The following is a 27,042-nucleotide window of genomic DNA, read 5'->3' as shown; positions in this document are numbered from 1 at the left end:
AGCAGCCCTCACACGACTGCCCCCAGCTGACTACTTCCCTCGCCCGCCAATCAAATTACCGGGTTGTTTTTTCAGCCAAGGGAGGCCTAAAACGATAGGTACTGGCATTCCCTCCAAGACGTAGCATGACAAGGACTCCTCATGATGTCCTATACGTAGATGGATATTTTCTACGACTTGGGTCAAGCTCCCTTGGCTCAGTGGAATAGAGTTTATGGCCTGGATGCTTATAGGTTGGGCTAGTGTCCTACACCTCTGGCCATGAGTCTGGACAAAGCGAGCATCCACCAGACTGACTCCTGCTCCGCTGTCCACAAGCACCGGTATCACCTCTGGTACCCCGCCAGCCAACACCCCTGCTGACATAGTACCTTGGGAGGGCAAAATGGAGGAAATATATACACTCCCTGGTCGTCTCCCTCCAAACGACCAGGGGAAGGCGGCTTCTGAGATGACACAGATAATTTGACGCGCATTGGGCAAGCCTTAAGGACATGACCAGTCTGCCCACAGTAAAAACATGCCGACACCACTCCCTGAACCGTAGGCAGGCCTGAACACACACTAGCACCTCCTACTTGCATAGGTTCGTCTGGAGACTTGGCACGAACTGGGCAGGCTCTCATAAAATGGCCCGGCTTCCCACAGGAAAAGCATACCCCCCCACCACAACGAGCCGCAGACACCCCCTTTTTTGTACCAACAACACCGGGCTGTCTGGGTTCCTCCGTCCGCACTGGTGGGTCCTCCTCCCTAGCAAGGACATCAGGGGGCACATTTTGTGTATGTCTCTCCCTAAGGCGTCTATCCACCCGGATGGCAAGGGACATGGCGGCCTCCAGCGACCTGGGGGCGGCGCACTGCACCAGAGTATCCTGCAACTTTGGAGACAGACCCTGCACAAATTAACTCCTAAGTGCAGGGTCATTCCACTGAGTGTTAGTGGCCCACCTCCTAAACTCTGAGCAGTACTCCTCAGCAACCTGGGCTCCCTGTTTACACCTACGGAGTCGGGATTCTGCCAGGGCGACGCCATCAGGATCTCCATACACTAGCGCCAAAGCCGCAAAAAACTCGTCCACGGACTCTAATGATGGTGAATCGTCCGGCCGGGAGAAGGCCCAGGATTGGGGATCTCCCTTAAGAAGGGACATAATGATTCCCACCCGTTGCTCTTCACTCCCTGATGAACGAGGGCGCAGCCTGAAGTATAGTTTACAGGCTTGCCTATTATACCAAGAATTGATCTCTCCCTCCAGAAAACCTGTCAGGGTTCTGGCTGAGCCTGTTCCTGAACCAAGCTCCCAAAGCCCACCAACAGCCGCATGACACTTGTGCTGTACATCTTTTTCATGGAACCATAGACTTGAATTGGCCCTCTTCATCCGTTCTGCCTGAAGGTAGCAGACATGTCCTCTGTGTGCTTCACACAGACACACGTTCTGTGAAAAACACTGCTAAATGAATCGTACAGAGTATAATAGGTAAAAAACAAAAAAACGAGGCCATGCACAGACTTCTAGATCACCTGCTGAATGTCAATGTCTGGGAGCGAGGAGTGAAAGTGCTCTATCCCTGAGAAGACTGAACAACTGTCCAATTGGTCTACAAACAGAAATTTCACATAATGCCTTCCAACATCAACACGTGAATATCTCTATAATAAAGAAACGCAGCAGAACCAGTGAGCTCAGGGCGTTGTACCTAGTTAACTCATTATATATATGTATTTTTTTATTTTTAGCAAGTGCCAGGCCCTCTTTAAAGGTTCTTAAGGCAACTAAAGCAAAACTATTAGCAGGGTTGTCTGACTGCAGACTTATGAATCCCTTCAGCGTACACACACTGCGCTGCGAAGATTCGCCGGTTTCTGAGCTGGGACTAGCGGCCAGAGCCTGCCTAGTGGGCGTGGCCTCGCTGCATACACTTGTATAGAGCAAGGCTGCACCCACTGGATGGCCACATCTCTGGACAGGGTGCGGCCTCGCTCAGTATAAGTGTATGGAGTGAGGTCCACGCCCACTAGACTGGCTCTGGCCGGGAGCATGTATAACACATACATCACCGCCGATCCCAGACCAGAAAGCGGTAACTTCCCACAGCACACACTGTGTGTGCACTGAGTGACCGCAAACTAATCGATTTTGACCAGACAACCCCTTTTAATGTTTTAAAAATGTATACAAATGTACAGAGCTTAATAGATACAAAGGTAAAGAGCATGCATAAAAAACTAAAATATAAAACGTGTACAATACTTGGCAATCAATTCCATGTTGTAAATGTCTTTGCCTTCTCCCAAGAACAAGAGCCGAAACTGTGCATACATCCAGTTGATGTGGAATCTCAGCTTATGTCAACACACCATGATTTTTACACACTTCATCATAGGGTTGGGTTGAAAATACAGCCCCCTGCTTCATAGGGCAGCCTGTAGGAAGGGCACATGATTGTTTGTGCTTAACGCCACCTACCAATTTCAATCAGCTTTTATTCCTAAGGAAGAAGTGGCAATGGTAAGCATCTTTTCATAAGCCATGATACCTTCGGACTATCAGATGAGTACAACTGGATTGTCCCAAACACAAGGGGAGGAGCTAAAACCGCTGGAGGTATCGCTGTATCTATTATGTGCTTATAAAAAGATGAGACTTAAGGTACTGTCACACTTAGCGATGCACCAGCGAACCCGACCAGCGATATGACCCGGTCATCGCTAAGTGGTCGCTAGTGAGCTGCCAAACAGGCAGATCTCACCAGTGACATAGCAGCGGTCGGGGGTCGCTACTTTCCTGTCAGACGAGGCAATGAAGACGTCCTCCCGCCTGCGTCCATGCATCGCTCGTCGCCCCAGCAGGAAGCCGACGACGAGAAACGGCCCAGGACGTTCTCGCGCGATCAGCGGGGGAGCCGGTCGGAGGTAAGTATCACACACAGCGATATCGCTAGCAATATCGCTGCTGCGTCACAAAACCAGTGACGTTATAGCGATATTGCTAGCGATCTCGCTTAGTGTGACGGGCCCTTTACTGTACTACATTTGGTGAGGACATGGAAGAATCCTATGAAGAAAAGCCTAAAAATATAATTTAATCAAACTATCAGCAGCTATTTTTAATAAACTTGGTTGCGTAATTAACCCCTTCCCGATAGCCATTGTATTTGTATGACGGATATTGTGCCACCTGTGTGGGGTTTCATCTGAGCCTGCGCCATATGCAGAAGGCGCAGCTTTATTATCACACCACGGTTTAACCCCTTAGATAGCTCAACCAATAGCAATCGCTGCGTCTAATTTGGGGGAAGGGGATCATGACTGCATAGCGGGGTCCGGATGGCTTTTAGTAGCAGCAGGGACCAATTTCCCACTGCCATCATTGTACTTCTTTGATGAACTTGTAGGCAGGGCATAAAAAGGGAACCTGTCTTCAGGATTGTGCACAGTAACCTACAGACAGTGTAAGGTTGGCGCGGTTATACTGATTACAATGATACCAGGTGATGAAATCCGTGTTGTGGTTGTTGTCTAATCTTTATTCTCAGTTTTGAGTTAATGATATGCTCGTGCTCTGGGGCAGCCTGGGGGGGTCTTCATGTGGTGCTCTGATTAAGTATTCATAATGCAGACTGCTGACAGGTCACTGATCCCTCAGAGAACTGCCCCCTAGTTTATATAATGAATATTATATATACATAGTGGAAAAAAAAAAACCTGCAGGAAGGTGCTGACCGTGGCCCCTGCACTGCAGCATAATCGCATGTTTAGTGTCCTAGTAATAACTGCTTGATGTTATACAGATAGAAAACAATTCCATTTGAAAATGGCTCCTGCCGTGCATGAGCAGTAGCAGCTATCGGTGTGTATAGAGGTGATCCGATAGCTGCTACTGCGCAGGCAATGCCAACTTGCTGGAGATGAGAAAACAAAATTTCCTCCTCCAAGATTTCTATATCTGAGAGCTGCTACTGCTCTGGCGGCACCATCTTGGAGGTGGATATTTTTTTTCTCATCTCCAGCAATTTGGCACCGCCTGCACAATAGCAGCTATCGGATCACCTCTATTATATACACTGATAACTAATACTGCTTGGGCACCATTTTGAAATTGATTTTTTCTTTTTCACCTGCCTGCCGAAGGGTTTTTTTTTTTTTCAGTATGTACAGATATTCATTATGTAAACTAGGGGGCAGGTCAGTGAGGGATCAGTGACCTGTCAGCAGTCTGCATTATGAATATCTAATCAGAGCACCACATGAAGACCCCCTCACAGGCCGCCCCGGAGCACGAGCATATCATTAACTCAAAACTGAAAATAAAGATTACACAACAATCACAAGACGGATTTCATCACCAGGTATCATTGTAATTAGTATAACAGCGCCGACATGACGCTGGCTTTAGGTTACACAACACAATCCTGCTGACTGGTTCCTTTTAAAGAACATTGTTAAAATGGTAACAAGTAAAAAAAAGTCTTGGGGTGTATTGTGCAAGGGTGCACAAAGACAGTTCTATAAATTTTCCATTCTTTATGTAAAAAAAAGTGTGTGTGTGTATATAATATACACTGCTCAAAAAAATAAAGGTAACACTCAAATAACACATCCTAGCTCTGATTGAATGAAATATTCTCATTGAATTCTTTGTTCTGCCCAAAGTTGAATGTGCTGACAATAAAATCACACAAAAATCATCAATGGAAATCAAATTCATTAACCAATGGCCTGAATTTGGAGTCACCCACAAAATTAAATTGGAATGTAATGTCCTTAAAACAAGTCAAAATGAGGCTCAGTATTGTGTATGACCTCCCTACTGTACAACGCCTGGGCATACTCCTGATGAGGTTGCGGATGGTCCCCTGAGGGATCTCCTCCCAGGCCTGGATTAAAGCATCAGCCAACTCCTGGACAGTCTGTGGTGCAACGTGACGTTGGTGGATGGAGCGAGACATGATGTCCCAGATGTGCTCAATCGGATTCAGGTCTGGGGAAAAGGCGGGCTAGTCCATAGCTTCAATGCCTTCATCTTGGAGGAACTGCTGACGCACTCCAGCCACATGAGGTCTGGCATTGTCCTGCATTAGGATTAACCCCGGGCCAACCGCACCAGCATATGGTCTCACAAGGGGTGTGAGGATCTCATCTCGGTACCTAATGGCAGTCAGGCTACCTCTGGTGAGCACACGGAGGGCTGTGTGGCCCTCCAAAGAAATGCCACCCCACACCATTACTGACCCACTGCCAAACCGGTCATGCTGAAGGATGTTACAGGCAGCAGATCACTCTCCACGGCGTCTCCAGACTCTGTCACGTCTATCACATGTGCTCAGTGTGAGCCTGCTTTAATCTGTGAAGAGCACAGGGCGCCAGTGGCGAGTTTGCCAATCCTGGTGTTCTGTGGCAAATGCCAAGCATTCTGTACGGTGTTGGGCTGAGAGCACAACCTCCATCTGTGGACGTTGGGCCCTCATACTGTACCATCCTCATCCTACTGTAACCGATTGTGCAGGCACATGCACATTTGTGGCCTGCTGGAGGTCATTTTGCAGGGCTCTAGCAGTGCTCCTCCTGTTCCTCGCACAAAGACAGAGGTAGCGGTCCTGCTGCTGGGTTGTTGCCCTCCTACGGCCCCCTCCACATCTCCTGGTGTACTCGCCTGTCTCCTGGTAGCACCTCCAGCCTCTGGACACTACGCTGACAGACACCTTCTTGCCACAGCTCGCATTTGTCACGATCCATATTCCCCCCCCCCCCCGGTGGCCACTGGTGTTACTACATGTTTAGTCAGTCAGCAGGTGTGACCACTCCCTCTTTGCTATAAAGGGTCATCAGGTGCTGCAACTCACTGATGGTGATATTATTCATTTGGAGACCAACCAAGCTGTTCTGGTGCCTTACTCTGCTGCTCGGAGCATTAGAGAGGTGATCTGTAGTCAGCAGAGAGAAGCTAAGTCTTGTTTTTTAGTTTATTTTGCCCTTAGGTGTCTGTCGTATCTTTCCTTGTTTGTTATTTGGTGCCGTACACGTTTTCCCTGTCTCACCTCCTGGGGAGGGGGTTGGGGGTTTAGCTCAGGGCTAAACAGGAGATAGGGACAGGTCGGGGACGTGGGCCTCACTACCATCAAGTGTACCCCCAAGTTGAGAGTCAGGGCACCCCCTTAGCCTGAAGGGCAGTTCAGGGGCCCAGGTTCCACGTCTCCTGTTTTCCCCCTACTGCCCCGTGACTGCATTGATGTACCATTCTGGGTGAGCTGCACTACCTGAGCCACTTGTGTGTGTTGTAGAGTCCGTCTCATGCTACCACGAGTGTGAAAACACAACCAACATTCAAAAGTGACCAAAACATCAGCCAGAAAGCATTGGTACTAAAATTTGGTCTGTGGACCCAACCTGCAGAACCACTCCTTTATTGAGTGTGTCTTGATAATTGCCAATAATTTCCATCTGATGTCGATTCCATTTGCACAACAGCATGTGAAATTGATTGTCAATCAGTGTTGCTTCCTAAGTGGACGGTTTTATTTCACAGAAGTGTCATTGACTTGGAGTTACATTGTGTTGATTAAGTGTTCCCTTTATTTTTTGAGCATTGTATTTATTTAGTATCACCAAGTTCATAAAAGTACAATATTCGAGCTGCCGTGACTTTTTAGTCACCTTGGATCAGAGTAAAAGAAAAAATGAACACTCAGTCTGATGCACCTCAAGATAAAAACTGACACATCCTGAAAAAGAAAAAAAAAACATTTCATTACACAGCTCCATCATTAAGAAAAAATGGATTTTTAGAAAAGTTTTTATTTTTAAAAGCAGTTATAAATAAGCATGATAAGTTTGATATTGGAGTACTAGAATAAAGACGACATTGTTTGTTTTTTTACTGGAATTGTACAGTGAAAACCAGCAATGATGAAGTTGTTTTTTTTTTCTTTTTTTTTCCTCTCCATTTCTCCCCGCCAAATTTTTTTACCCATTTTTTTAGTATGTAAATTAACTGGGGGTATTTAATCTTGTCCCACAAAACAAAGTACATGGATTTGTCGGTCATTTATTGGGCTGTTTGGACTGGCTGATTGCACTCCAGTGTTCACAGAACGATCATTAATATGATTGTTCTGTGCAAATAGAACATCATATTGTCGGCAGCACATTACTTGTTTAGGCAAGATAACATGCTGCTGATATTGATAACTTCTAACTTTGCTTAAAAATCCTCTTACATGATATGACCGGTTTGCTCTTTCATCAGGTGTTTGACAGTCTGTTTAGACAGACTAATAGTCAGGAACTAATACTCTTGCTTCTCGATTATCGGCTTGTCTGAATTGTTCAAGTACAGATCCTTTAACAATAAGCTAATAAAAAAATGTTATCCTGCAGGGACCCCTAGCAAAGATCTGTAATCTGTGGGACTATCTAGCAGTAAGTGTTGAATTTCCGTGCGACATCTCAACAGGAGAAATTATTCATTGTACAGTCCCCACCTAAATCCGTATACTGTGCATTAGAGTTCGTGTAAATCTACCTGCATGATCCGATCCAGCAAGTCATGTCCATAAACTATGGCCTTCAAACAGGTTCTCTGAGAACTGCCTCATACCTCTCTCCAAGCATCTGCAGATCTTGTTTTGATTAGCTGGCTGGGCACAACATCATTTGTCTGTCAAGCCTTAATGATGACATCACTCCAAGCCAGCTAACCTAAAGAAGAGCTGAGGTTTCCAGAAGATAAGAGGCGATTATCAGGGCTCCCATCGAACAGTCCATTGGCCATAGATTACTGACTTGGCCAATGGACCAATCACTGCAAATCCATTCGCACCATTTCTGCTGTCATATGCGCTTTAGTTTATGTACACTGCTTACTAATCGTCAGCTTCCTTAGTTTCTCATTCAAAGTTTTATGGATTTTCGAAAAGTAAACAATCATCCACACGAAATTATGAAAAACGTTATACAGGTAGTACATTTTGGTGAATAAAAATCTATTATATAAGGAGATATAAAGAAATGGATACAATTAATAAAGGGATGATATGGGGAAAGGGAAGAGTTGAAAAAGAGAAATTAGACAGATTTAGAATAAGAATCTGAACTTGGAACACTTGAGACTTGTAGGGGTTGTAGAAAAAATATTTTTTGAGAATGGTCAGAGGAAGACGAGGATTATTTGCTAAAGACTTATCATGGATCTTTTTAGAATATTTCTAAAGAGTGGATAAGAAAGAAAGGACTCCCAAAGGAACCACTTATTAGTGGTAGTAGACCTCTGTTGTTGAGTTTGGACTATCAGTGGTTCCATACAGTGGGCTGCGGATATCTCCACAAACCATTCTTCCAAAGTGGGGGGTTGGTCTGTTGATCTCCAATGTTGGGGAATTATTGCTTTGGCAACTTGAAGTTGCCGTAGAAGGGATTTTTTGTAAACTGATTGGACATGGGAAACATACAGAGCAGTAATTCTTCCCGGGAAGGAGGGCACCAACATATCAGTAACCTCTTTACCCCCTTGAATCGCACCTTCTCAAAAAGCTCCCGGAATCAGACAAAACTACCAGATGTGTGTCATCGTTCCTTCTTCTATCACACAACACCAGCATTAGTTGGAGACTCCCAGATATTATTTATGTAAGGCAGAGGGAACCTGATATCATCTAGAGAAAATTTTAAAACTGCTCTCTTGTGATATGGTTGCGATAGCTGACATATATGACAAAAACATTTATCCCACTTCTCTCGTGAAAGTTTTGTTAAGTTCAGTTTCCCAGGCCTTACAGAAGGGAGGGATAAGCTCCAGTTCTGGTTCTAGTAATAATTTATAGATACTCAAAATGGTACATGGAGAAACTGAAGCATTGACACACATCTTCTCTAAAATTAATAGAGGGCGAGCGTAATCGAGTCTACCGTTGAGAGAGGAGTAGAAATGTTGGAGTTGAACAGATTCAGAATGATGACGGATCAGCATTGTCCGATCCCCAGAATGGAAGGAAGAAGTAGGAACTCTCCTTCAGGTGCTGTCTAGTGAATGCGAAGAGGTGATTTCCTAGTGCTACTCAAAAATGAAAGTGTGGAGGAACCTGGGGGAAATTGAGGAGTGTCTTTTATGGGTTACAAGGGTCCCTTTGGATCTACTAGAATGCCTTAGATGGATAATGGATTGTTTTCAGCATCTGTTTGACAGTAAAGGGCAAGGAAATATTACTCCGTGATATAGAGGACCAGGTCCAGGGCACTGTAGCAACCGACTGTGGACAAATACCTTGTGCGATATAGACCAACAACTTTGAGGTATAACAATGTAATTAATAGAGTATCCTTGAATGTGCAGCTGCTAATAAGAACGACAATCAGGGAAATTGACTCCTCCCGCTGCTTTGGGGTAAGTTAGTATATTATGTCTAAGTCTTAGACGCCTTGGGGAAGACCAAGACATCCTGTCAAGGGCCTTTTCGGTGTCTAATGACAGGATCATGAGAGGGGACTCCATAGGTATTTGCATAATTCATGAGTTTTAAGGGTGTGTTGTCACGGACTTCTCTGCCCGGAACAAAACCCACCTGATTAGGGCGAATCAAATTAGGGAGAAGGGGATTTAATCTGCTTGCAAGCATTTTTAGTGTATAATTTTAAAGCCACATTTAAAAGCGAAATAGCACAATAACTCGTACAAGAATGGGGATCTTTCCCAGATTTGGGGATTACTGTAATGTGAGCGGATGTGGATTGGCAGGGGCAAGGTGAAGAACCTGAGATGGAATTAAAAGCCTGTAACATTATCTGGGATATTTGTTTAGAGATGAATTTATAAATCTTAGCTGTGAGACTGTAAAGGCCCAGACTTTTATTACTAGGTTATTCTCCAATCATTCTCAACAGTTCTTGAGAGGTAAAGGGAGCTTCCAGGTCATTATCTCTGGAGCATGGACTCTAAAAGGAGAGGGCGTATTGAGGGATATCCCAGTTGATGTAGGTAGATTATATAGTTTGTAATAATAAGATCTAAATGTATCATTCATTTCCAGGGTGATGTTAACCATAGTGTCCTGTGTTTTTTTTATTCTTGGGATGTGATTTAGTGAGATTCTGGATTTCAGGCTCTAGGTAACATTCAGCCTATGGTTTGTTCCCATACTAATAAAATCTGCTACGACCTACCTGAAGCAGGCCCTTAAAAGAAGTATCTAATAGGTGCTTAACCTCCAATCTGGCCTTCAAAAGATTCCTAAGGGATTCAGTGGAGAGGGCTTGTTTATGGACATGTTCCAGTTTGGTGGCTGAAGAGGCGATTTAAGCCACAGTCTTTTTCAAACATCGCTAAAATAAAAATATACATAAAATGAATGTGCTGTACAAATCTACATGTGAGTCAACAAATACACAGGGATGGTGCAAATACATCCAGTTCTGAGAAAAAAAGTACAGTTACAAAAACAGCAAAAGGTAAAAAGCAATCGGTAACAGTAAATGGCTAAGCTTTATAATAAATTGAAGGACATCACCATGAGACTAGAGTGTACTAGGGAGGGATCTGATTTTATGGAGCAGTAGGAAAAAAGAAAGGGGAGAGTGTCATGAGGGTAGGCATTGCTTATGGTATTACCGTAATTGAGACAACAATGTCACGACTCAACTTTTGGGTGACAGGGACCAGGGGCTTGCCCTATTCCCCAGGATACTTCTAAAGGTGAAGATGCCGGGGCCTCCACCCTTGCCTTATCTCCTGAATCTGCCCTCCATCTAGTCACTTTCCCCACCCAGAGAAGAGGTGAGTTGCCATGCACCAACCCAACGAACAAGGGGTAACTGAAAACACCAGGCATGCAAATATTCACTTATATATAACAGAGGAATGTATCGGGTAGTGGAGGATGGAGAAAAACCAAAATAAGAGGAGAGAAGGGAATTATCACACTTACAAACCCACGCAACAGTCGCAGATAAATTCTCTAAACTCCTCATATAAGCACCAAAACACCTCTCCTCCAAGCCATGCAGCATAATTAGCTCTGACGATGTGTTTCAATCAGGACCAAGATTATATAGGGGTAGGAGTAGCTAACTGAGCTCAGCTTAGAGCTCAGACTCCCAGAGCTCCCAACATTGCCAATTAACCCCTGTTCTGCCAAAAGAAATAAACACCATTTAAAAAGAAGGTGAAGTGCTTCTTTTCATCACAGGAGTAGAAGCAATCACACGCAGTTTTCTGGCTCCTCTCTGCACCGTGAATGAATTAAAGGAGACATCAGGTCAACTAGCTTAAACATATAATTTGCTTAGGCTTGATTGGGAGCATAAAATTACCAATTGTGAATATTTGACAATCTACCAATAGCGAGAGAACAATATACCGTACCTGGAATTCGTAACTAGACTACAATTAATGATTTGATGTGTCAGGGATTTAGGAATAGCAATCACCACCCCTTTAGAGCATGATGTAGGGTTGTGAGCAAAGTGACAGGTTATGTAATGTTTGTGTTTGATGGTTGGTGGGTTACAAGTTTTGAAATGTGTTTCTTGAAAACAGATATGTACCTTATGGCAATGAAAATGATGAAGAATCTGCGCACATTTTTCGGTAGTGTTGAGTCCTTTCGCATTAAAGGAGGCAGTATTTAGTACTGCCATTTGTGTATCAATGGATATTCTTTGTGGAAGATGATGCTGGGTCGCTATGTTCACAAAAAGGAGAGAAAGAGAAGGTGTCAAAATGAAAAATTGACTAACAACATTAAAATGTAAAGCCATAGGGAAAGTCTCTGCATGATAAACTAAGTCATCCCCATCGGTACAGAGGAATTTGCTTAGCCCCAGAGGCTCCCAACCTATTGGGGAAGAAAAAGTAGCAATGCTGTGGATTAGCTCCTGAGCAGACGGAACATAAGAAGCAAATATGCCTACCGACATCCAATTAACAAATTATCATTCAATGGGTATCATGCCAGCAAATACTGATTTGCACAAATATAGATAAAAGAGACTAACCAGTTAAAGTATTCATATAACTCGTACAGGCAAATATTTATTAGTAACTGTAACATAGAGCAGACTTATTAGTGTAATATAAAAGTAAAGGAGAAACCAATCAGCTCATCCTTCTGGAGACCAAAGGACCCAATCAATTACCGTATAAGCTCCAGAGGACCAAGAAGCCACAGTCTGATCAGTGTCAACCAGCCTTAGAGGTCAGATTTAAATCCATCTATAACCATCATTTGGTAATGTCTAGGGGGGAGACCCCTCTTTCTGCTTTGACATGCCTCATTTGGAGGAAAACCTTTACGCTGCACATATGTAGACAAACCAGGAGGATTTCTGGGATGCTCTCCCGAAAATCCAGTTGACCGAGTCAGCCAGTTGGAGAGTTTATTTCGGCAAGTCCAAACTAGTCAGAAAAGCCAACAGATCTTCTGGGGATTTTAAGACAAATGTATATGGGCCTCTCCTGACCTTTATTGAGAAAGGGAATTCCTCTCTTACAGTAGATCCAACAGAAATTTGACTGCAGATCGTTGCATTAGGGTATAACAAGATAAGTCTGGCAAAATTATGGTAGAATGGCATCTATGTGTAGAATTTTGTCTCTTTCGGACAGCTTAGAGGGTGACCTCTTTTAATGCGAAGAAATGGACCTGACAAGTTATCTCTGCATGATCGAGGGTCTTTTTGATCAGGAGGATGTAGAGCCCTGTTTAGCTCAACACGCACACCAGGTCAATGATGAGGTCATTAAAAATGAAAGTAAGGATTGATGGTATGCCCATAGCAGAGATGGATTCGGGTAGACCCCGGACAGAAAGGTTGTTCCTTCTGTTTCTATTTTCTAGGTCATCCAGGTTCTGTTGGAAATCTCAAAGTTTTGACAAGTGTTGGGATACAGTGTCCTTCAATTGCGCGTAGGATAGAGTCTTGACCTCAGTAGCGAGGGTTGAGAGTTCAGAATGGAATTGTGCAAACTACTGTTTGCAATCCACTACCATTTGAGTGGCTAAGATAGAAATGTCCTGTTTGGTAGAGATTGATTACACCAGTAAGCACTGGTCAGCTAAGGAAGCCAATGTGTTCGTCCATGGGCAGTTGAACAGTGGGTGCAGAGCCGCCATAGCAGATCTGATTACTTAGTGCCGAGATGCAATATGCCTTAGGGATGTGTGGAGAGGAAATTGACATGTCCTTTTCAAAAGCGCTGGTATTTGGTCTGATGGGACCAGCTGCTATAATAGTGAGGGATGATGTGTGCACCTCCAATCTGCAAGCTGTAGAGGGTTGAGGGGAAGATGTTGCCCATGAGGAGCTTGTCACCATCCAGGCGGAGAATCATACTGGACCAGCAGTGGGGGCTCACTGCAGGGTCCCTGTCTAGATAAAGGTGGGGATCATCTAACCTTTCAACTTGGCCTTGAGAACATAACGGACTTGTCGAGGGTGGTGGTCCCTGATTCAAGGGGTTTTCTGAGTGAGGGGTTTGTTCTCTATTATTAGTATATGGAAATTTGAATGGGCTCAAGTGTTTCCTGAAGTATCTGACCTGAGGGCTCCAACGCAGTTGCTTATGGAGGAGTCTGATTCCCTGAAAGCACAAGGGGGTCATCGGTACACTCCTCATGAAGTTCTCCCCGGTGTGTAGCTGCAGGAGAAATCAATTGGTGGCACAGTGGAAGCCACAGACTGGAGTGCATGGGGGATCGAGAGGCTGTGGTTGTGCCTCGTGCTGCATGAAGTTGCTGGCCATCTTGTAATGGTGCAGTCTCCCTACCTCCAGTACCTGATGTGGCGGGCTGAGGCTCCTGACATCGGGGGAACTTCCTGACAGTTCTTGCCGCTAAGTTAGGTGAGTGCTCTGCTGTCCTTAGTCCCAGCCATTTAAGCTGCTGGTACCCGGCAGGGCATCATCACCAGAAACCGATGGAGCCTGTGTGGGATCCTCCTGCTCTGGGCAGTTGGAATGAGTGAATACTGCAACAATATCGCTCTGGATGGAAGTGTGTCTTGTAGCAGACTGGGAACTTGCCTTTCTCGTGGATTTTCCCATTATGCTGAACGAATGTTGGCGTTTAGACATGCAAGTTTCCCGGGCTTAACTCACATGGCCAGAAAGCAGATAAGTGTTTCACACAGGGGGTTATATCAAAACCATATTAAGGATAAAAAACCCATAAGAATGAAAATTGATGACATAGGATACATACATACATATGTAACCATATATAATGAGTTTAACTTAATAGGATCAATAGGGACAATCGCATATGACATGTAAATACCCACCAGAAAAAATAGAGCGATCAAAATAAGTCCAAAAGACTCAGTATTGGAAAAGATAAAATGAAAACTTTATTGTAATGTGAACAGAGACAAGGAAAAGGGGGAAATTAAGTCAAGATTGACCATAGCAGCACAAAGGCGAACACCTGGGGCATACATGGGATAAAAGGACTAAAAAGGGATAAGGCATAACTAAAGCATTGTTGCAATATAGTATTGGATGATACATTGCGCTAGTCCCAAATAGTAAAGAATGACCAGACAGGTTATATTGATATAGACATTATCATTATATGCAATTAGACAATGGAAAAACTTTACCTGTTAGGACAGCAAGTAGAGGTCCACCCACGTATGTACCCCCCCCCCCATACATACTTTTTAGTCCTTTTATCCCATGTATGCCCCAGGTGTTCGCCTTTGTGCTGCTATGGTCAATCTTGACTTAATTTCCCCCTTTTCCTTGTCCCTGTTCACTTTACAATAAAGTTTTCATTTTATCTTTTCCAATACTGAGTCTTTTGGACTTATTTTGATCGCTCTATTTTTTCTGGTGGGTATTTACAGGGGGTTATATGTGGACCAGAATTCACGTCTTCAAGGTAAGTCTATAGACTCTCCACCCTGACCAAGAAGTGAGGATCCTGAATATAGGATTCTTCTTTTCTCAGTTACAATTTCCTAGTAGGGTTTTTGAAGGTGACTTTTCTAAAGCAGACCACCAATTTAAATGCTATTTTTCAAATGCTTAAAGTGAATGGCCTACCTTAAACGCCATATTTTTAACCTTTTTCAGCCAGAGCAGTGCTTATTTGCTTCAGAATTTTATATGCCCTACATAAAGCAGTAAGCTACCGCTAGTGGTGGCTACAGGTAGCTGATATTGAGGATTTTTGAGGATACCAGGCAAGTAAAATAGATTAATATAATCTGAAATTGTATTTTGTATTTACTATGTTCTCCTCAATATTATATTTACATTACATTGTATAATAAGAGAATAGCTGTGACTGTTCCTCTTTCTTTTTTCAGTACCAACGCTGCAGCTAAAGGAAGAGTTTCTTGATGGAGAAGACTATTCATTTCTACAAGGAGCTTCAGATCAGGAAAGTAATGGATCTGGCAGCTATTACATTAAACAGGAACCTTGATGCAAATTTTATGATTCTTAATCATAATTTTAAGAATGTTTTCATATAAACGAAAAAAAAAGACTATTTGAAAAATAAAACACAAACGGACTCCTGTGCAGGGACACTCTGGGAAGTGACAAAGAAAATATTTTGGTGAAGAAAAAAAAAAGATTTTACAGTTTATTAAATAACATTAACGATTTTGTGTTGTATTTGAAGTTTTTGAAAAGAATTTTAATATTTTCAAATTTTACAAATATTGTGCATTGTGGGCACTGCAACAAAATTCTTAGTTTTTTTGGTACGCTTAGCAGGGTTAGATATATTTGTTTAGGAAGGGTGATATTTTGCAGAAAAAAAAATAACAAAAAAAATTACACTTGGTACACACTGGGTAGCTTTTTTTTTCCGTGACCAGGAAATTTATTTTAGTTGATTTTTTTTTTTTGTTTGTTTTTAAATGTTTCAAAATGTTATGTAAAACTTTCCCATCTATAACTATCCTTAAAATTACTATTGAGCTCTAAGCTCAATTTAATTGTTCGGATTACACCTGCTTCCTCATTATTTTAGTTCAGAACAATGTCTTTGCTTTTCTGCCGTATTTTTATAGTATTATTTTTACTTTTTATGTTTCAGTTACAAAACTATTAAACTAAAATGGGTGAAAGGCACATACAAAGATTTTATTTTAACTATGTTTTTCTGTGCTGTTAGTTATATTATAAGAAGTGACTGAACTATACGGTGATCTTGATTTCTTTACCTCCTAGCTGTGTCTATGTTCACCCGTAAGTGAATAAGTGAACAGTTGACCGTTCAGGTCAGGAGTCTCCATTGCAGATTGTTTCAAAAATTCTAGAAAAAAAAACTGCGCCGCACTATTAATTCTAGCGGACCCTATTATAGTCATTGAGTCCTACTTTAAAGAGGCATTCCCAGCTAATGTTGTATTCCCTAATTCCTTCTAAATATATCTGTAGTGTAATGTAAGGACATTGACCTATCACCGCTGTCTTCTCCGATTTCCAGTAGCACTTTGGTCCTCTTGTAGACCACATCACCTCAAATCCAACTACCCAGCTTCCAAAGGGTGTATGTGTGGACTAGAAGTCGTATTCCCAAGGTAAGTCTATGGAATCTGGTTCTGAGTTTCATAGGCTTGGATTGGGAAAGCAGCACTAGGTGAGGCAGCAAAGCCGAATAGTGGTCAAATGATGAGTGCCAAGGAGGACCAGTGCTGGAAACCTGAGAAGTTGACAATCTGCAAGTTTTTCCATGCACTTTCACTACAGTGCCACAAGTATTTAGAGAGGACTAGAGAATAAAAATGTAGCCAGGAAGCTACTTAAATATTCATAATATTTTCTGTTATTGAGAACTAGTAACAGAATCGATCACCAGGTTTTTGCTACCTCATCTGAGAGCAGCATGATGTAGTCCCTGATACCAGCAATGTCACTTACTGGGCTCATTGTTGTCAATTTGATAAAAACAGTGTTTTATCTGCTGCAGATCTACAAGTTCTCCGTATCACCCCGCCCACATCACTGATTGGAGGCTTTCTGTGTGCATAGGCAGAAAGCTGCTAATCAGTGATGGGGCAGGTATATGTAAAACTAATGAATATGGAGGTCTAAAATAAATTAGGGAAAATAATTTGCACAGGTTAGGTGTGCAGAGTAGTGAGTATAATGTTAAGGAGATGTGGGCAAAGGTTAAAATACCAATATATCAACATGTGTCAATAGTGGTACTGGTGTTAGAAAACTTATGGATCTCTCTACAATAGAGTACAAGCAAGCAGGGATTACCCGAGGATACTGTGTGGTGGTGCGTTCTGCCTCAGGGTCCTAAGGTGCATTGATTCCTGTTGGACTGTTATGCAGGATTTCCCAAGTCCAATGAATGTTGTTGCAGACAGCAGTGTTATGGGCTGTAAGGCTGGGGAGAGCACTGTCCAGGCCGTATCAGGCGCTCATACGCAGAGTCCGGCAGCACCCGTGCGTGCGTTTGGGTGCTTGCACGACCTGCGTGAAGTCTTCAGTCACGTGATTCTCGCAGTCATATGGCGATGATGCGGCCAAGTACGGTGAGCGAGTGGGACCAGTTTCCTTCTTCAGGGATTGTGGAATATGGAGGACTACCTGACAGCAAGTTTACTAGTTTTCTAGTAATAATTTCCTGATGATAAAACTATGATTTTTATCAAAAAAACAACAACAAGCAGCCTAGTAAGTGACAGATAACAGGAATCAGGGTATCTCTATCTCTGCATTATGCTGCTCTCAGATCAGCGAAAAAATAATGAAGTAGTCAGCTCAACAAAACTGAGTGTAAAAAATTCATGGCCTGACCGTCTGGTTGGCTGTCAGTCTTTCGTTTGTATGAAAGGGATTAAAGGGCGTTCTCCTGGACAATATGATTAACCAGTGAGAAGATGTCATTAGTGTGAACGTTAAAACAAGAAAACAACATAATGGCAAAAAGTAATCCAAAAAAAACATATTCAATATTGTAAGATCAGATCATGTCTCAAATTGAGACCATAGGGCGAACAGGTTTCTAACATAAGTATCCAATAGGACTCTCTAATCAGCAACATGTGTTTATGGTCCCCTCCACGTAAGGGCTTGTAGACCTTCTCTGTGCCTGAAAACCTAAAGCCAGTCAAATCACCATTGTGTATAAGAACAGCTGAAGCTGACATTGCTAAAGGGTTAATCACATCAGAGAGGTGTCGTGTTATGTGTACTTTTAATGGACCAGTGGTGCAGCCTATATATTGAATTTTGCATATAGTACATTCAATTAGATGGATATCGTTGGCCGTATTGCAGTTTATGAAATCATGGATTATAAAATTCTGTTGATTATATAGAGATTGGAAACAACATCTATAGTATAAAAATAATATGGTATGGTGGATTTATCGACGTTCTCATAATATGGGCGGGTACACAAGATGAAGCCAAGGGATTCTTCCAATATATAAATAATAACCATTTCAACCTAAAATTTACCAACTTTTTTGATAACACAAACATACATCTTAGATTTTCATTTAACAGCAGATATTGTTAATCATACACTTAGCATAGCACCTTATAGAAAGCCTACAGCTAGTAATTCCATCCTTATAGCCCAATCCTGTCAACCTCTACCTGTTAAAAAATATACATATTTATTTTCAGGGACCTCAACAGGATAAAACACAATTGTTCCGATGGACAAACATTCCTTAATGAGTCCCATAGAGCATGCAAGATATTATTGCCATGATTCCTCTGCTCAGAGTGTCTGGACTCTGTGATGGACAGCGCTGGCATCCTATCCTGTGCTGGGGCGTGCTGAGCTGTCAGTGCTTTGATTGACAGCTTGGTTGACCTATCTAACTGGAATGTGCAGAGACGTCCACAGGTGCTCCATATCCTTGGTAATTGCCCTGTTATCAAAAGCTTTTTCTAAGCCTGTGCTCTCTGGTGTGTTCGCCTGTACCCTGTGCTGTAAGTTCTGACCGTGTTCAGACTACTCATTTGTCATGGCCCCTTTGCATCTGATATGCTGCTGCTGACCTTTGGACCGTGTTCAGACTACTCGTTTGTCATTGCCCCTTTGCATCTGATATTCTGCTGCTGACCTTTGGACCGTTTTCAGACTGCCCATTTGTTATTTTCCGCTTTGCATCTGATATTCTGCTGCTGACTTTTGGACCGTGTTCAGACTACCCGTTTGTCATTGCCCCTTTGCATCTGATATACTGCTGCTGACCTTTGGACCGTGCTGCTGACCTTTGGACCATGTTCAGACTACTCGTTTGTCATTGCCCCTTTGCATCTGATATTCTGCTGCTGACCTTTGGACCATGTTCAGACTGCCCATTTGTTATTTTCCGCTTTGCATCTGATATTCTGCTGCTGACCTTTGGACCGTGTTCAGACTACCCATTTGTTATTTTCCGCTTTGCATCTGATATGCTGCTGACCTTTGGACCGTGTTCAGGCTACTCGTTTGTCATTGCCCCTTTGCATCTGATATTCTGCTGCTGACCTTTGGACCGTGTTCAGACTGCCCATTTGTTATTTTCCGCTTTGCATCTGATATGCTGCTGCTGACGTTTGGACCGTGTTCAGACTGCCCATTTGTTATTTTCCACTTTGCATCTGATATGCTGCTGCTGACCTTTGGACCGTGTTCAGGCTACTCGTTTGTCATTGCCCCTTTGCATCTGATATTCTGCTGCTGACCTTTGGACCGTGTTCAGACTGCCCATTTGTTATTTTCCGCTTTCCATCTGATATTCTGCTGCTGACCTTTGGACCGTGTTCAGACTACCCGTTTGTCATTGCCCCTTTGCATCTGATATTCCGTTGCTGACCTTTGGATTGTGTTCAGACTACCCGTTTGTCATTGCCCCTTTGCATCTGATATTCCGTTGCTGACCTTTGGATTGTGTTCAGACTACCCGTTTGTTATTACCCTTTTGCTTATCTGCTGTTTCTCTGGCATTCTGATCCTGGCATGTGACCAGACATACGACTTTGTATTTTCCCTTGGTTTACTATGTGATCTTTTGGTATTGACCTCGAAACGGCTGACTGCTCTGATTCACGGCGTAGCGTCATAATTATATGAGGGAGGATATCCCAAATGGTCTCTGGATAGGGCGAGCATGAAGGTTTCTAGCATAGATCGTAAAAAATTATTAAGTAACTGTAAAAATTATTCTAAAAAAGATCCAAACTCTATAATCGCTTTTTCAACTGAATATCCATGATTTCATCAACTGCAGTACAGCCATGGTTAACCATCTAATTGAATGTACTATATGTAAAATTCAATATATAGGCTGCACCAATGGTCCATTAAAAGAACGCATAACATGACACGTCTCTGATGTGATTAACCCTTTAGCAATGTCAGCTGCTAGAATGCACAATTTTGATTTGACTGGCTTTAGGCTTTCAGGCACAGAGGTCTACAAGCCCTTACGTGGAGGGGACCATAAACACAAGTTGCTGAGCAGAGAGCCCTATCGGATATTTATGTTAGAAACCCGATCGCCCTATGGTCTCAATTTAAGACATGATCTGATCTACAATATTGAATGTGTATTTTTTGGATTACTTTTTGTCATCATGTTGTTTATATCACAGTTATGTTTTCTTGTTTTAACGTTCACAGTAAGGGTGTGTGCACACGCTTCGGATTCTGCTGCGGATCCGCAGCGGATTTGGCCCTGCGGATCCGCAGCAGAATCTGCTGCGTTGTACAGTACCTTTATAACGTATGGAAAATGGAAACCGCAGTGCACATGGTGCGGAATTTTCCGCACGGTTTTTGCTGCAGTTTGCAATCCGCAGAAAGAATTGACATGTCATTCTTTTCTGCAGATTCCGCTGCGGTTTGCCATCTCCTCCATTGTAGAGGTGATAAACCGCAGGGCAAAACCGCAGGCTAATCCGCAGATAAACCGCAAGTCTTTTGACCTGCGGATTTTGCAAAATCCGCGCAGCAAAGTCCACAGACCAATCCGCAGCGTGTGCACATAGCCTTATGACCTCTTCTGACTGGTTAATCATATTGTCCAGGAGAACGCCCTTAAATCCCTTTCATACATACAGTGGGGAAAAAAAGTATTTAGTCAGTCAGCAATAGTGCAAGTTCCACCACTTAAAAAGATGAGAGGCGTCTGTAATTTACATCATAGGTAGACCTCAACTATGGGAGACAAACTGAGAAAAAAAAATCCAGAAAATCACATTGTCTGTTTTTTTTTCATTTTATTTGCATATTATGGTGGAAAATAAGTATTTGGTCAGAAACAAGCAATCAAGATTTCTGGCTCTCACAGATCTGTAACTTCTTCTTTAAGAGTCTCCTCTTTCCTCCACTCATTACCTGTAGTAATGGCACCTGTTTAAACTTGTTATCAGTATAAAAAGACACCTGTGCACACCCTCAAACAGTCTGACTCCAAACTCCACTATGGTGAAGACCAAAGAGCTGTCAAAGGACACCAGAAACAAAATTGTAGCCCTGCACCAGGCTGGGAAGACTGAATCTGCAATAGCCAACCAGCTTGGAGTGAAGAAATCAACTGTGGGAGCAATAATTAGAAAATGGAAGACATACAAGACCACTGATAATCTCCCTCGATCTGGTGCTCCACGCAAAATCCCACCCCGTGGGGTCAGAATGATCACAAGAACGGTGAGCAAAAATCCCAGAACCACGCGGGGGGACCTAGTGAATGAACTGCAGAGAGCTGGGACCAATGTAACAAGGCCTACCATAAGTAACACACTACGCCACCATGGACTCAGATCCTGCAGTGCCAGACGTGTCCCACTGCTTAAGCCTGTACATGTCCGGGCCCGTCTGAAGTTTGCTAGAGAGCATTTGGATGATCCAGAGGAGTTTTGGGAGAATGTCCTATGGTCTGATGAAACCAAACTGGAACTGTTTGGTAGAAACACAACTTGTCGTGTTTGGAGGAAAAAGAATACTGAGTTGCATCCATCAAACACCATACCTACTGTAAATCATGGTGGTGGAAACATCATGCTTTGGGGCTGTTTCTCTGCAAAGGGGCCAGGACGACTGATCCGGGTACACGAAAGAATGAATGGGGCCATGTATCGTGAGATTTTGAGTGCAAACCTCCTTCCATCAGCAAGGGCATTAAAGATGAAACGTGGCTGGGTCTTTCAACATGACAATGATCCAAAGCACACCGCCAGGGCAACGAAGGAGTGGCTTCGTAAGAAGCATTTCAAGGTCCTGGAGTGGCCTAGCCAGTCTCCAGATCTCAACCCTATAGAAAACCTTTGGAGGGAGTTGAAAGTCCGTGTTGCCAAGCGAAAAGCCAAAAACATCACTGCTCTAGAGGAGATCTGCATGGAGGAATGGGCCAACATACCAACAACAGTGTGTGGCAACCTTGTGAAGACTTACAGAAAACGTTTGACCTCTGTCATTGCCAACAAAGGATATATCACAAAGTATTGAGATGAAATTTTGTTTCTGACCAAATACTTATTTTCCACCATAATATGCAAATAAAATGAAAAAAAAACAGACAATGTGATTTTCTGGATTTTTTTTTCTCAGTTTGTCTCCCATAGTTGAGGTCTACCTATGATGTAAATTACAGACGCCTCTCATCTTTTTAAGTGGTGGAACTTGCACTATTGCTGACTGACTAAATACTTTTTTTCCCCACTGTATAAAAGACTGATTTCCAACCAGAAGGTCAGGCCATGAGTAAGACGCAAGTTGAAATATACAGGTCCTGCCATTAGTACCTGATTTGCACCATTGCCAATGTAATATTTGGAGGTTCTTCTAAATGGCCTAATAAATGCTAAGTCTTATATATGAGATTGAAATCCTCTTCATCACTGGATCGTGTCCGCTTCTTATTGCTCTCACTTTAGGTGGCAAAAACCTGATGACGGATTCCCTTTAGTAAACACCAGGATTTTAGGAGCTTATGGTGAACTGTCATTGACGTCTAGAGAGTCACTCTTTGACATTGCAAACAAAAAACAAATTCCAACAACTACAACGATTAATTAGAAATTAATCCGCACAGAATTTTGGTGTTAATAGGTATCCTTATGTACACTTAAAATAAGAAACATTCATAAAAAGCACAGCAAGAAGTGTTAAGGGAAATATTGGAAAGTGAGGCTGGGGTCCAGAAACCAATAAATTCCATCATGCTATAAGCACATAGATCAATGTGCCTTGATTTGTGTCAGTCCCTGAATACCACAATGTAAGGTTGAAAAGTCTACATGTGTTCAGAGGTTTATTTTTGTTTACTTTGTAATACCATCCTCATCCTGCATATTTCATAATTGTCCTATATGGAAAACTTGTAAATGATGCCTTCATTATGGAAGTACCCGCGCTCATATATTACAGATAAGAGGGCAGTCATAGGCCCTTAGATCTCATCAGGACTGTTGTTTGCAGTCCGTATTTTACTGGTGGGCATGTACAAAGTAATGTAGCCCAGTAATATATATATATATATATATATATATGCACAAATTGGCCTTCTTTTTAATATTACAAACTATTCTCTGCTCTCCCTTGGTCCTTGACCTTTTGTGTCGGTATTTGGTTTCATAGTCTATTTTATAGCCAAATATCTCCTAATTACAAGAATGATGACAATGCAACAAAGAAAGCCAGACCATCATCCTGTAGGCATCCCCGATAATGTGTGAGCATTGTGCTGGAGGCAGGACTAGTTATATCAGATGTAAAGGTTGAAAATCACAATATGCTATTTTTCCAGGGCTCAATTTATCATGACTGCTTCTACTCTCGTGATCATAGTTTGCCGCAACGATCTGTTGTTCCAACAATATGTTCTTATCTGTCTGGCCTGGAGATACACAGGGATCTAAAACACCATTGTATCAATATGTTGTGCTATGTAGGTACAGACATACCTAAGCTTCAGTCTTGTGGGCAGGATCAACCGAAGGTGAAGAACATTCTCACTTCAGCGTTCGGCATTCACATGTTCAGTAATTGATCAGTATTTCACATCAGTATTTATAAGCCAAAATCGGAGAAAAGTATAATAGAAACATGTCAGCACTTCTGTATTTATCACCCACTGCTGGTTCTGGCTTACATACTGATGGAGAATACTCAGTAAATGCTGGACGTGTGAAGATATCCTAAAGCTGTATGAGCCACACAAAAGATTTGGAAGTTTAGATGTGAAAACCTCAGAAAAAATATATAGTATCAAAAAACCTCAGAGAAAAACCAAGAAAGCAGCCAAATTGACCCCTAAAATTAACTTTTAATTGAATAAGTAAAAACTTTGGACAATCCCAACTCATAGGGTACAAGGCAGTGTGTCACCAAAAAATAAAAATAAAAAATACACAAATACCAGGGACAGCTACACTTGCCCTAATGGGCCCTAATAAGTCCCTTCCTGACTGCGGAGGTTGGCACCCTAGTTGTTGACGATGTGGCGCCCCTGCTCAACGTCGGTAGCCCTGGAACACCCTAATAATCCCTAGTCAACGAAGAGGATACACAGAAAAAGCACAAACATACATATATACCCGAAAAAACCCTAGTGGAGAGACTGGATATAGTCTCTTTAGAAAGTGCAAACTTGCTGTAAACTTATCTCGTAGTATCAAAGTGGGCACTAAGTCCACAATAAAGACAATGAGGTAGACTATCTTGTAGTAAAAATTCCTTAATTATGCAGCTTAAATAACTTATCTCGGAATCAAAAGAGCTTATGCTGCAAGCAATGGCAGACCATGAGAAAAAAAAAAATTCCAAAAAGCTCAAAAGGAAAAACCGTCTACACAAAATAAATGGGGAAAAAAAATGAAAAAAATCCCATGGACAAAAATACATGTCACACAGTTAATGCACTCAAGATTAATCACCAATCAAAAATAATTCACCAGGTGGAACAGATATCCATGGCATAGAAGTGCTGATCAGTAATCCCTACTGGACATAATAGTCCACACAGAAGCACAAAAGACAGCATAAATCCCCCCTATAGTCCAGGGTGTCATAATGCCCAAGTATAGCCAATGTGCATATTGCCATAAAAAGGTCTGTCAGCATATAAACAATCAATACTTATCAGCCATTGGTAAATATGCGGCCCAGCCCGACTCGTTTCCCCCTCCACGATGCTGAGGGCTCATCAGGGGCAAAGGAGATGGGGTCTCATTACCCTGGCCGAAAGGACAGTACAATGTGCGGCGTGTTTCTTGTGTCTCAGACGCTCATATTTACCGCGCCCTGATAGCGACGTCTCTTCCGGTCACGTGTAATGGGGATTATTTTCAGTGGAACGCACCCTGCGTCCCATACAGCGGAAGTGCGTCAGAGAGAGGGGCGGATCATGTGAGGAACGCGTTCCTGATGTTGAACCATGCTTCAGAGAGCGAGCGGCATCACTCCAAGTCACGTATGATAGAGAGGTGACATCAGTGAACCGCAACTACCGCTCCAACAGCGGAGATGTCACAAAAGAGGGGGGAGGAACAGGATGGCAACAATAAAAATAAATAAATAGTGACCCCCCTCAGAATAATTATACTAAAAAACAGCTATGTGACTTAAATATAGTGGAGCATTAATTGAAGGACAACAATATCTTCACCTAATGGATAAAGTCATGCAGCAATAATTTAATATATGCAAGAATACCACTTAGCCCCTTAGAAAGAGACACATCCATGTATCCAGAGACAAATATATCTAATTTATTGTCATACATAGTGAAACAATGTCACTGCTCACAAAGTGAGTCAAAGTAAAGCATGCTGGATCCGGCAGGTACCACTTATAAAAACTCGTAAAATTCAATTGCTCATTTAGGCTATTAGGGATCTGCGATTCGAGCCAGAAAATCCAACGTGTTTCACGTTGTAGGACCTTCCTGTCCCAATCCCCCTGCCTTACTGCGGGCTGGATTCTCTCAATTACACGGAATCTGATCTGCTTCTCATCCCCCCCCCATGAACAAGATTAACATGGCGGGCAAGTGGGGTGTCCCTGTTATGTCTAATATCACCCAAATGTTCGCCAATGCGAACACGCAACTCACGTTTGGTTTTGCCCACATAATCAAGGGGACAGGAACATGTGTATAAGTATACAACCCTCACAGTTTTGCAGTTCGCAAAGAAATTCATATTATAGGTTCTTTTCGTGTGGGCACTGACAAATAGTTTTGATGGCGTAATAAATTTGCAAAAACTACAAGGGCAAGTGTAACTGTCCCTGGTATTTGTGTATTTTTTTATTTTTATTTTTGGTGATACATTGCCTTGTACCCTACGAGTTGGCATTGTCCAAAGTTTTTCATTATTCAATTAGAAGTTTAGATGTGGGAGACTTGGGAGCTTTTGTCACTAAATTACATTTGACTCTAATATGCATAGATTTGGTACCCTGTTGCCGCATTGTCATCTTTAGTTTTGCAATCATGGTGACCTGACGTTGTGACCTCTTTCCATAACAGAGGAACAGTTTTATAATCATATTAAAATATTCAGTCTTTTTAAAACATAATAAAAGTTTCCTACTTAGGAAAGATTAATGTGGGAAGGTAAGAGTATATGTTACCATTATAGGGCATGTGTCAGCAGTTTTGAACTAAGATAAAGCAGTTTAAACTACCAAGGTGGACGTCATATTGGTTCCATGACTGAGGGAAACCACCTTTAATTCTCCATGCACTGCACAGGCCTTCGGGGGCGTCTCCTTCATGTGACGTGTTCTGGGCTCTCTGCACTGAATGTTTCCCAGCCTGTCCCCCCTGCTTCAGAGTGACAGCTGTAGCATCAATCCAGGAGACTTTTAGAGCTCCACAGTGGGATGTACTCTGTTAGCACTGCTACTGGATAACCCCTTATTAATATCCCCAGGGTGCTGCAGAAACATAAAAAGTATACTAACCTCTTGGACCAGCGTCACTTCTCTGCAATCACCCTATGTTCCCCATCAGTCACTAGACATAAACAATGTCATGTAACCCCTGCAGCCAATCGAAAACTGCTGATTGGGTGCAGCCTTCATTTTAGTGTCCAAATTGAAGAAACACTGTTCTTCATCTAAGATCAA

At 42.6% G+C, this 27,042-nt stretch overlaps 1 protein-coding gene across 2 annotated transcripts in view; it reads left to right on the top strand.

The window, feature by feature from the left end:
- MBTD1 (mbt domain containing 1) overlaps nt 1–15,606 on the top strand; it is a 106,661-nt gene extending 91,055 nt beyond the window's left edge. For both annotated transcript variants that reach the window (XM_073588158.1, XM_073588157.1), the window contains exon 16: nt 15,305–15,606. In XM_073588158.1, coding sequence (XP_073444259.1) covers nt 15,305–15,423 — 119 coding nt within the window. In that variant the 3' untranslated portion in view covers nt 15,424–15,606. The remainder of the gene's footprint in view (nt 1–15,304) is intronic.
- The last annotated feature ends 11,436 nt before the right edge of the window (nt 15,607–27,042 follow it).

Source organism: Dendrobates tinctorius, unplaced genomic scaffold (assembly GCF_039654945.1).
Source record: "Dendrobates tinctorius isolate UK_male_01 unplaced genomic scaffold, ASM3965494v1 ptg000103l, whole genome shotgun sequence".
Classification (NCBI taxonomy): domain Eukaryota; kingdom Metazoa; phylum Chordata; class Amphibia; order Anura; family Dendrobatidae; genus Dendrobates; species Dendrobates tinctorius.
Note: the sequence above shows the minus strand (reverse complement) of the source record. Positions and strands in the feature narration are given on the sequence as shown.